Here is a 9,782-nt window from a genome sequence, read left to right on the forward strand (position 1 = left end):
CGCTGCCTCCAATTAGAGGTTGGAAGCGGCGACCTGGGTGCTGAGCTCGGCGCCCGCCGCGGGTGCAGCGAGACCCGGCTGCGGAGCCGCCGCACTGGGGGGGAACCGTGAGGCGGCCGTGAGCCGCCCCGCAGAGCCCGGCCTTGCTCTGGGGGGGGTGAAGCTTGCTCGGGTGTAACGAGCCCGTGCCCCCAGGTCACGGCATCACCGGGGGTGGTTTTGCCTTTCGGTAGCTCTGCCTGTAAGGTCAGCGTAGGTGTAGGTGGGGGACGGCAGCCGGGTGCGTGAGTGTACCTTTTGGGGGGGAAAGTCGCCAGTGGGAGATCTGTGGACAAAGGGAGCTGCAGCTTCTTGCCTGTGGAGACGAGGCAGACTGAGCTGCTGGATGCTTTGGAACCAAAATACGTGCAGGGACTGCCTTAGAGTTGTGGAGTGAGGTCTGACGATGGGAACGGGATCCTACGAGCGAGCACTTCAGGGCTGGGTCCCAGTGTGCCGTCTTACCGAGGGATTTTCTCCTTTGTTCTTGACTCTTGCATCCCATCAGAGAGGTGAGCACTCCTTCTCTCTGAGGTAGGGTCTACAAGGCTTCGTTAACGCCTCTGCACGTGGAAAGGGTAGTTTTGCTCCCTGGATGCTGTAGGGCCCTCCCCGCTTGCAGTGGGAAGCGCAGATGTTGCTTGCTTGGCAGTAAACCAGAGACATCTCTTCAGGAGCTGCCCGCTTAGGTGTCTCCAGTACTCGTGAGCAAGGACTTTGGGCCAAGCACCGGTGATATCCTGAGCTTGATTTTACCTTCCTCCAGTTTCCCTTGGTGGTGCTTCTCTCCTTCCTGGGGAGCACGTTAGTTTAAGGAGAGAAGGTGGAAGCCCTGAAGGTGCAAATGCTGCTCCTGGAGCTGTGGCCAGTAGAGATGGGCGTGAAGAGGGGAAAGTAACCTGGAAAACAGAACCGCAGCAAGCACAGCCCGTGTGGGTGGTCGCATCCTCTCTCGTACGGGGTTCTGGGATCTCTCAGAAGTTTGTCCCCTCCTTCTCAAATCCTCCCTGCACACTCAGGCATGCTGCTGATTGCCTCCCCCCTCCTTGCTCTAGCAGCTCCTTGGCCACTGACGATCTGTGCCGGTTTCTCTCCCTGGCAATTGCCTCACAAAGTCATCACTGTCTGTTGTCCCTGTAGATGCCTCACTCTAGAAGGTACCGCTCGTCGGAGCGCAGCAGCCGAGGCAGCTATCACGAGCGCTACAGAAGTCGCAAACACAAGAGACGGCGGACGCGGTCGCGATCGAGCAGCAGTGAGCGTGACCGTCGGCATCGTCGGGAAGACAGTTACCACGTTCGATCCAGGAGGTGAGTCTGCAAAGATGAGGTGGGACCTCGAGCCCTGTGGTGTTTCTCCAGCTCGGCCGGAGGCAGCTGTGGTCAGCCCAGCTTCTGGGTGGCCTGGGCCCTGTTCTGTCGTGTGCTCTGAGCTGTAACTTCCCGGGCGGTGTTCGTAATCGAATCCCCTCGGCTCGCTTCCCCTCCCTAGCTACGATGACCACTCAGCAGACAGGAGGGCCTACGACCGGCGTTACTGTGACAGCTACCGGCGGAATGATTACAGCCGTGAGCGGGGGGAAGCCTACTATGAACCCGAGTACCGTCATTCCTACGAATACCGACGCTCCCGGGATCGCGAGGGCAGCTACCGGAGCTGCAAAAGCAGCCGGCGTAAGCACAGGCGGAGGCGGCGCCGCAGCCGGTCCTTTAGTCGCTCCTCATCGGTGAGTATCCTGCTGTGCTGGGCCTCCCCTGTAACCTTTCTCTCCCAGGTGGCGAGCTGGGTAAGTAGAAAACTCACTTTCTAACGCTCTCTCGGACTCAGCTTGAGAAATGCGTAGAAAGCCTTTGTTGCAGACAGCAGTTCCTGTCCACCATCCTGATGCGCCTCGGCTATGGCTGCCCTGTGCCAGCTGGGCACAGGCAGCTCAGACCCTCTCTTAGTCTTGCCTGCTCGGAGGTGGGAGGAGGACAGGCGTGCCTTGTGAGGCTGGCGTGTCCCCCGGGGTGGTGCTGCAATCCTCAGCTCCTTTATCCCTGCAGAGCGCTGCTTTTGTTCGGTGATGCTCATTAAGAGCTGTCTAGAAACCCCAGCCAAGCAGTCTTTTGTGCGAGGTTTGTACAGCAAACGTTCAGCTGATCCTGGTCCCAGAGAGCTCGGGTCTGCCTGCGACAGGCGGCTTGGTCCCTGTGGTCCCTGGTTCGGGCCTGTGTTCTGTGGCAGGAAGCCCTCTGTCTCTGAGGGTTAGGTCCTGCGTCAGAGCAGGATCCTTCTGGGTGGGCCCAGCTGACGCAGGATGTTGTGCGAGGGGCTTTGCAAAGGAGTAGAGCTTGTGGACCGGTCAATTCAGGTGGAGGCAGCAACCATCACAGGCTCTTCCCAGCAGTGTCCCTGGCTTTCTCTTCTTGTCTGTTCTGCTGTTCACCTTCCACTTCTGTGAGACCCCAGACACGTTCTCTGCTCTGTGTGTGGAGCTCTCAGTGTTGTCTGGTCTGTTCTGGCTGTATGTCCAGGGATGGGATTGTGGGCTGGATTTGGGTCCCGAGTCTGCTGGCCAGTTGCTCCCAGGTGTGGGGATACTTAGCTGAAGAACTGGAGGCAGGAATTCTCTCTTCTCTGGCATAAACCTCTTATCTGCCTCATCCCAGGCTGTCCCTATTCCCTGTTGGGCCTCTGCTTCTCTCCTGGAAGTTAGTCCTTCCAGGATCAGCCTCTTTGGGAGAGGGTCTAGGAAGAAGTGTCACATCTTTCCCCAGGCAGTCACTCATAAATTCTTTCTGGTTTTGGATGGATCGTTGTACTGAGAGTTGCTTCTGAAATCTCTGAATTCATCTTTTCCCGAGTGTTGGGGCTGGGGGAAGCTGTGTGGGTGGTTGTTGGAATGGGATGGGGAGTGCCTGTGTGGGGCAGCCTGGCCCTTTGCTTGTGCAGGACTTCCCAGCACCTGCCTTCTGCTGCCTTTCCTCAGTGGCTGCCGTGGGGCTGAAGTGAGCCTCTCCCCGTGGCCACTGAGCGCCCGGCTGCAGAGTTGTGCTTCGGCGTGCTCTCTTGGCATTATCCAGGACCCGAAGGCCAGTGCCGTTCCTCTCTGAGCCCCCCTAGGAGCGAGAGCAGCTGGCCCCTTCCACTGCCCCTCCGCTAGCCCTTGTTCTGACCGTCTCTGCTCTCACACTGGTTCGGGTGGGGCTGTTTGTAGGTTCTTTTTTTTCTTTTTTTTTCTTTTTTTTTTTTTTTGCTACAACGAAAAGCAAACTGTTTTTTTCTTTTCTGAGCTAGTGTGTTGTATCTTGACATGTTCCCTTGCAATATCCCTATCGTTATATATTCCTCTGTGCCGTATGAATTGGCTGGGAATCTCCTCCTGCAACCCCTCCTCAAACAACCATGTGAATTTCCAAACCAACCAATGCGTGACGCTGGCTGCTGCGCTGGTTTGAAAATCTGATTGGTGAATGATGAATTCCCTGTCTGCCTGGGCCAGCAGCGGAGTCGACAGAGCAGCAGAAGGGCCAAGAGTGTGGAGGACGACGACGAGGGGCATCTGATCTATCGCGTCGGCGACTGGCTACAAGAAAGATGTACAGCCAAATCGTAACATAATTTAGCTCTCTAGTTAAGCTCCCATCGCAGTCGCAGATCTGTCTTATCTTTCTGTTTCATTTTATTTTCATTGTTTATTAAAGAGAAACCCTCTCCTTTTCCTTCCCCTTTTGTTAAAGCTACGTTTATATTTTGTATTGTTACTGAAGTGCCAGGGAACTAGGGCAGTTGCCTTGTGCAGCCGGTGTCAGCCTTCCGCTGCTCCGGTCTCTCAAGCTGTGTGCAGGTTAGGTGTTGCAATGCATTCTCCTCTGCCTTGTGTATGCGCTGCATCCAGGTCATGCTCACTCTCTCATCTGCCTTCCTCTCTTTCTCTCCCTCCCAGATGAGATTATTAGCACTTTAGGGGAAGGCACGTTCGGCAGAGTGGTGCAGTGCATCGATCACCGGAGGTACGTCTGCTCCTGGGACAGGGAGGGATGTGGTGGTGAGGGAAAAAGAGATACCACAGCTGGCGACAGAGCCTTTCATGCTTAACGTGGGAGCCTGGGGGTGAAAATGAGTCTCTGGGTTTCCAGTGTTCCTCTGCTGGTCTAGGCACTCGCCCTCTTGGGTCGCCCACGTGTTGGAGAGGAGTCGGGCAGAGCCTCAGGGCTGTTTGTAGGGAGGGAAAAGGCACTGCTTGGGCAGGCACCCCTTAATAACGGCCGCCTTCTGGCTTGAGCAAGGGTGGTGGAAGGCTGTGCTGCACAACTCGCAGGATAAGGCTGGGTCAGAAAGCCCTTTTTGCAGGGCACAGGCTCTCTGACCCAGCTCAGGGGTGATTTTGCGCTTTCTTCCTGTTTCTCCCCAGGGGTGGTGCACGTGTTGCTCTCAAAATCATTAAAAACGTAGAGAAATACAAAGAGGCTGCTCGACTGGAAATTAATGTGCTGGAGAAAATCAATGAGAAGGATCCTGAAAACACGAAGTGAGTGTGCTCTTGGTGTTAAAATGGAAGGGCAAGCATTGCCTTAGCACAGCTGCAGGGATGGGATGAGAGAGGTGCTTGATGTTGCGTGACTGAATTTGTCTGTAGCTGGTTTTTGGAGGCGTGTTGGCTTGCTATGGGATACAGACTGAGCAAGGAAAGGAGGAGCCTGGCGCAGGGCTAACATAGCTGAGTGGTACGTGCAGATCTGTCCCAAATCAGAATTTTTCTCTCAGTCTTTGTGTCAGGATGTTTGACTGGTTTGACTACCATGGCCACATGTGCATCTCCTTCGAACTGCTGGGGCTCAGCACCTTTGATTTCCTGAAGGACAACAACTATCTGCCTTACCCCATCCACCAAGTACGGCACATGGCCTACCAGGTGTGCCAGGCTGTGAAATGTAAGTGTTCACTGCTCTTCTCTCCGCTGGTCCTTGACTGACCTGGAGAGCTGTGAAGCTCCCAACATCTGTGCCAGTTCTGCAACTGGTGGCTGAAAGCAGCAAGTTTTTGCTGCAGCACCACTGTGCCAGTTCTGAGACTGAGCCTTCCTGCCCCTCCAGTGCTGAATGTGTGCTTGGAATGAATCCTTTTTCTTTCCCTGATTGTAATGTTTTCCGATGCATGTGGGTTGGCGGTAGCTCAGGGCACTTCAGCATCCACCTCCACACACACATTCTGGTGATCGATAGGATAAATCTTTGATGCTGAAGCATCTTGGCCTGGACTAGCCCGACTGTTCACACCCCATTCTAAATGAGGGCTAAACTGGTGCCAGTACGAGCAAACTGAATTAATGATGTTCACTCTTCGGGTGGGTGCAGCCTCACTTTGCTTCTGTTCGGTCACCCCGACTGTTTGCTCCCTCAGTTCTGCATGACAACAAACTCACTCACACTGACCTCAAGCCGGAGAACATCCTCTTCGTGAACTCTGACTACGAACTCTCCTATAACCTGGAAAAGGTAACAGTGCTGCCTTGTGTTAGAGGTCTTCTCTTGGGTTCTTGGTATCCCTGACCTTACCAGCAGGTGGGAGGAGTTGGAACGTGGCCCCAGGAGACACAGGGTTGACCAACAACGTTCATGCACTTGTTCAGGGCCTATATCCTGCATGAATGGCCTGTGTAATCTATAAGTAAGCCATAGGGACCATGGGCTTACCTGCATGATGGCGAGAGTTTGTTTGGGGGCTGTACTGCGGGGCTGTGCCAGCACTAAACGTACCCTCCGAAGCCTTCCCCTCCCGTGGCGCCCTGTGGCGAAGCATCGGCTGTGTAAGGAAGGGGTTAAGTCTGCACCTCGAAACTCCTGAGTAACGGATACCATTCTCCCTCATGAAGAAGCGGGATGAGCGGAGTGTGAAGAGCACAGCCATCAGAGTGGTGGACTTCGGCAGTGCCACGTTTGATCACGAGCATCACAGCACGATTGTCTCTACGAGGCATTACCGGGCCCCGGAAGTCATACTGGGTAGGTACCTTTCTGCAGAGGCAGGCGTTCACCTCGAGGGCACTGGGTGCTGTCTGCTGGATTAAGGAGCATTTTGCCTCCACATCATTCAGTAGCTGTACTGGGTTTACCCCATGCTCTGCTCTCTACTTTCTGGGAGGGTCAACAACTTACAAGTTGGTGTTTTGGCATTGCTATCAGCTGGGCAGTATATTGCCACCAGCGTATCAGGAGCCTGGCTGGAATGGGAATTGTCTTTCCAGTTGTTTGTCTTTAAAAGGATGAGGGAGAGGGATTTGGAATCTTAGGCCATAACTGGATCTTTTATTTAAAAAACATTGTTTTTTAGAGCTTGGCTGGAGCCAGCCCTGTGATGTGTGGAGCATTGGCTGCATCATCTTTGAGTATTATGTGGGTTTCACCCTGTTTCAGGTGAGAACTGTATGCTGTCTGGCTACCTCACAACTGATGAAAGAGGATGCTGGCTGTTTCCTAGTACAGCCAGGAGCCTCTGGGACTGATGGGGTTCCCTCCATCACTGCAGTCTTGTAGATTCAACCGAGGTGTTGCCCAGCAAGGGGTTCTGAAACACCCAGGGCTGGAGGTAGAACGACTGGAATCTGTTCCATGCCTTCCCTTTACGTTTCTCTCTCTCTCAGACACATGACAACCGGGAGCACCTGGCCATGATGGAGAGGATCTTGGGGCCAATTCCTTCTCGGATGATCCGGAAGACGAGGTGAGCAAGGCCGGCTGGGCAACGCAGGCTTGCCAGCGCTCTCCTGCTTCACGTATAGCAATTCTCTCTGAGGGATTGAGCTTTGAAGCTGCCTGCTGAGCCAGTTGTCCGTGCTGCTGCAGTGTCCTGAGTAGCGCGTGCTGCCAGGGCTGGCGTGTTGCTGTTGCTGCAAGACGTTTTGTGCTTGGGTGTAACCTGTTCCCACCTCTTACTCTGACAGGAAACAGAAATATTTCTACCATGGACGCCTGGACTGGGACGAGAACACCTCTGCTGGCCGCTATGTTAGGGAAAACTGCAAGCCGCTGCGGGTAAGGCGGGGTGGGCAGGAGCATCTGGTTGCTTTATCCTTTTCTCATTGCAGGGTCTTATAGTGCCTGTGCCCCAGTTGTGAAGATTCTTCCTGTGGGCAAGGTTGGGCTACCGAAAGGGTCAGACCAGTGTCTTCCCGAAGGAGCCTTGGCCGTCCCAGACATAAACTAGGAAGACTGCATCAACCTGGCCTTAATCTGAAGTGGATGAGGAGGAGGAGGGCACGGAGACCTCAGGAAGTGCCTGGGAAAGATGGCGGGGGGGTGTGAAAACTTGGCAGTTCTGTGCTTAGTAAAGTGGCCCAGAGTTCAGGTCTAGGATTAGTGACGGTCTGAACAAACCAGTCTTCCCCCAGCTTAGCCATTCAGCCCAGGGAATGTACTGTGATGGGACAGGGTGCAGTGTCCTTGGCCCTAACCTCTCCCCTCCATCTCCCCAGCGATACCTGACCTCTGAGGCTGAGGACCATCACCGCCTGTTCGACCTCATTGAGAGCATGCTGGAGTATGAGCCGTCCAAGCGCATCACCCTGGCCGAAGCCCTCAAGCACCCCTTCTTTGACATGTTGGAGATGGAGCCGAGCACAAAAATGTGGGACTCTAGCAGAGACATCAGTCGGTGACGCCATAGGTGCCAGCCTGCCCTCAGATTCTAGCCCCCGTGGAGGCCTGTGTGATTTCTATTCAGACACTTGGTGCTTTTTTTTTATACATGAGAAGAACTCCATGGAGACGTTTGTAAAGCTGTTAATATGTGCGATACTGTAAATAGCCCATATTCTATATTGGCCTCTGAGCACCACAGGCCCGACCTCCTGCTGTTGCTGCTGCCGTTATCGTGAGGCGAGGGGGCCTGTATGTCCATATTGTACATATCTCTGTTCACGTGTTGCTTTGTCTCCTGTTCTCTCCTGCCCTTCTCAGTGTAAATACTCCAGGACTCGCAGCTCTCTGTAGCTTATCTGTTTCCTTGTAAGTTATGAAACTGGTGGGACTGCATGGGAATTATTTTTTGGATCAATGTCATAGCCCATCCCCACACCAGAGTTTTATAAGAATTTTGTACAGTCTTTGTGAGAAATAAATATGAAGTGAATAAACCACCTGGTCTGGGTTTGGACCAGCAGTAGCCCCTCTTGGGGCTGTTCTGCTGGTCGGTTGTGCTCCTGATGTGCAGTGGCTGTATGCTGCGCCCTGCAGAGGGAAGGAAGGCACATCCTCTCGTTGTGGGATGAAAGGTATTTCGTGGCCCAAACTTGGATGCTGGCCTAGTGTCTGAGCTTGCACTGGGCATGAGCTGCTTTTGGCCCTCTGAGGGCTGCAGCTGGACCTGAGCAGATTTCGGGGGGGGAGGGGGGTGGCACCAAAACACAGGCTGGCCCCCTTCATCATGCCCTGTGATCAGTATTGAGGTGGGATATAGAAAAAGGAGGACAGTGGTACTTCAAGATATGTATTCTCCTTTACTAGAGAAACCTCTCGCTCCCTGGACGGGGTGGAGCACTGGCTACTGGTGATGGCTGTTGGAAAATGGGTGTCCAGGTGCCCACGTTCAGCTGTCAAACACATACCCCGGTGTCTATCTGTGCCTCTTTGGCTCTTACCGGCTCTGCAGCGAGGCTGGGGCCTTGGCTTGGACTTCACCATTCCATGGGAATTGCTGGGGATGTGTCAGACCTGATGGCAGCTCTGTGTAGATGCTTTGCCAGCGTGTCTGGGAGTCTCGCTGGGGTGGTGTCAGTAACGGAGCAGAGACACTCAAACTCTTGCAGAAGAGACCATATCACTTTGCTGTGGCACCATCTGTCCGTGGCAGGTTGTGTCCTGGCTCTGGTAAACTGTCATTAGGCAGCGGGATAAAGGAAAAGTCCGGCTTCACCTGGAGTTGGTGTGGGGGAGTCTCAAGAGGGGTGACATCGAGTCATCTTCATGTGCTTGTGATCCTAACTTAAAGAGCTTGGGCTGGAAGCTTTCACCCGCCTCCTGCGGTATCGCTCAGCTAGGCAGCAGCCAGCCGGGTGGTGTGTGCCAGGGAACAAGAGCAGGGGAAGACCATGTCCTGCTGCGTGTGTAGCCAGCCCTTGGGTGAGTCTGGAGGAGAATTAGATTGACCAAATAATACCTGCAGTCTGTCTGAGACTTAAAATAACCCACACAGGTGTCCAAAACCTGAATTCATAGCTTTTACCTTCCCAGCGGAGAGCACGGCTCAAGGTGCCAGCTGTCTGGGTTGAAGTGGGAGCTCACGGATTTGTGTGAACTTTGTAAGTCTGCATTCAGAGGCTAAGGAATATTTTTAGTAGCAGTTGCCGCTAAGCACTGAGAGCTGGGATGGGAACTAGAGGCGGGGATGGATAGATGCCCTGTGCCGTTCTCAGGATGCCGAGGAATCCCTGTTCGGGAGGGCGTGTCGGTATGCTGTCCACATGCAGCTGGTAGTTGATGGAATCAGGGATCCCTATAAATAACTGGTCCAGGAGACACAAAAGCTGCTCGTCGTGCCACGAATTCCTTCCTGACTCTCTCACTTCCATTGAGCCTGCTGTGTGGCTGGTTCGGGTGGGCTCAGTGAAACAGCTGCTCCGCTGCACCCCTGCTGACCTTCCCGAGGGTAAAGCCTGGGTGGGTTCCACGCAGGCCGGAGGCGAACAGCACCGCGGCCGTCCCGGTAAGGAGTGGGAGCCCAGCCGAGGGATTTGGACGTGAGGCCTCGGCGGGGGGACGGGG

General features: G+C 54.3%; 2 protein-coding genes across 3 annotated transcripts in view; both read left to right on the forward strand.

Annotated features, from left to right (window-relative positions):
• Positions 1-1,173: 1,173 nt before the first annotated feature.
• Positions 1,174-8,151, forward strand: CLK2 (CDC-like kinase 2). 2 transcript variants are annotated; one of them, XM_009321061.1, is made up of 12 exons: positions 1,174-1,349; positions 1,531-1,765; positions 3,527-3,620; positions 3,968-4,034; positions 4,436-4,552; positions 4,789-4,955; positions 5,425-5,519; positions 5,897-6,026; positions 6,355-6,437; positions 6,665-6,744; positions 6,965-7,055; positions 7,496-8,151. In XM_009321061.1, exons 1-12 carry the CDS (start codon positions 1,180-1,182, stop codon positions 7,676-7,678), a joined length of 1,512 nt encoding a protein of 503 aa, XP_009319336.1. In that variant the 5' UTR covers positions 1,174-1,179; the 3' UTR covers positions 7,679-8,151. The 2 variants fall into 2 exon arrangements, with proteins under 2 accessions (XP_009319336.1, XP_009319335.1); XM_009321060.1 differs by having other exon boundaries at positions 1,180-1,349; positions 3,524-3,620.
• A 958-nt stretch (positions 8,152-9,109) lies between these two features.
• Positions 9,110-9,782, forward strand: part of LOC103914424 (protein FAM189B-like) — a 10,521-nt gene continuing 9,848 nt past the window's right edge. Inside the window, exon 1 of the mRNA XM_009321063.1 lies at positions 9,110-9,140. Within this exon, the coding sequence (XP_009319338.1) occupies positions 9,110-9,140 (31 nt within the window). The remainder of the gene's footprint in view (positions 9,141-9,782) is intronic.

The sequence above is a fragment of the Pygoscelis adeliae genome, unplaced genomic scaffold (genome assembly GCF_000699105.1).
Source record: "Pygoscelis adeliae isolate BGI_AS28 unplaced genomic scaffold, ASM69910v1 Scaffold1443, whole genome shotgun sequence".
In the NCBI taxonomy this organism is placed as follows: Eukaryota; Metazoa; Chordata; class Aves; order Sphenisciformes; family Spheniscidae; genus Pygoscelis; species Pygoscelis adeliae.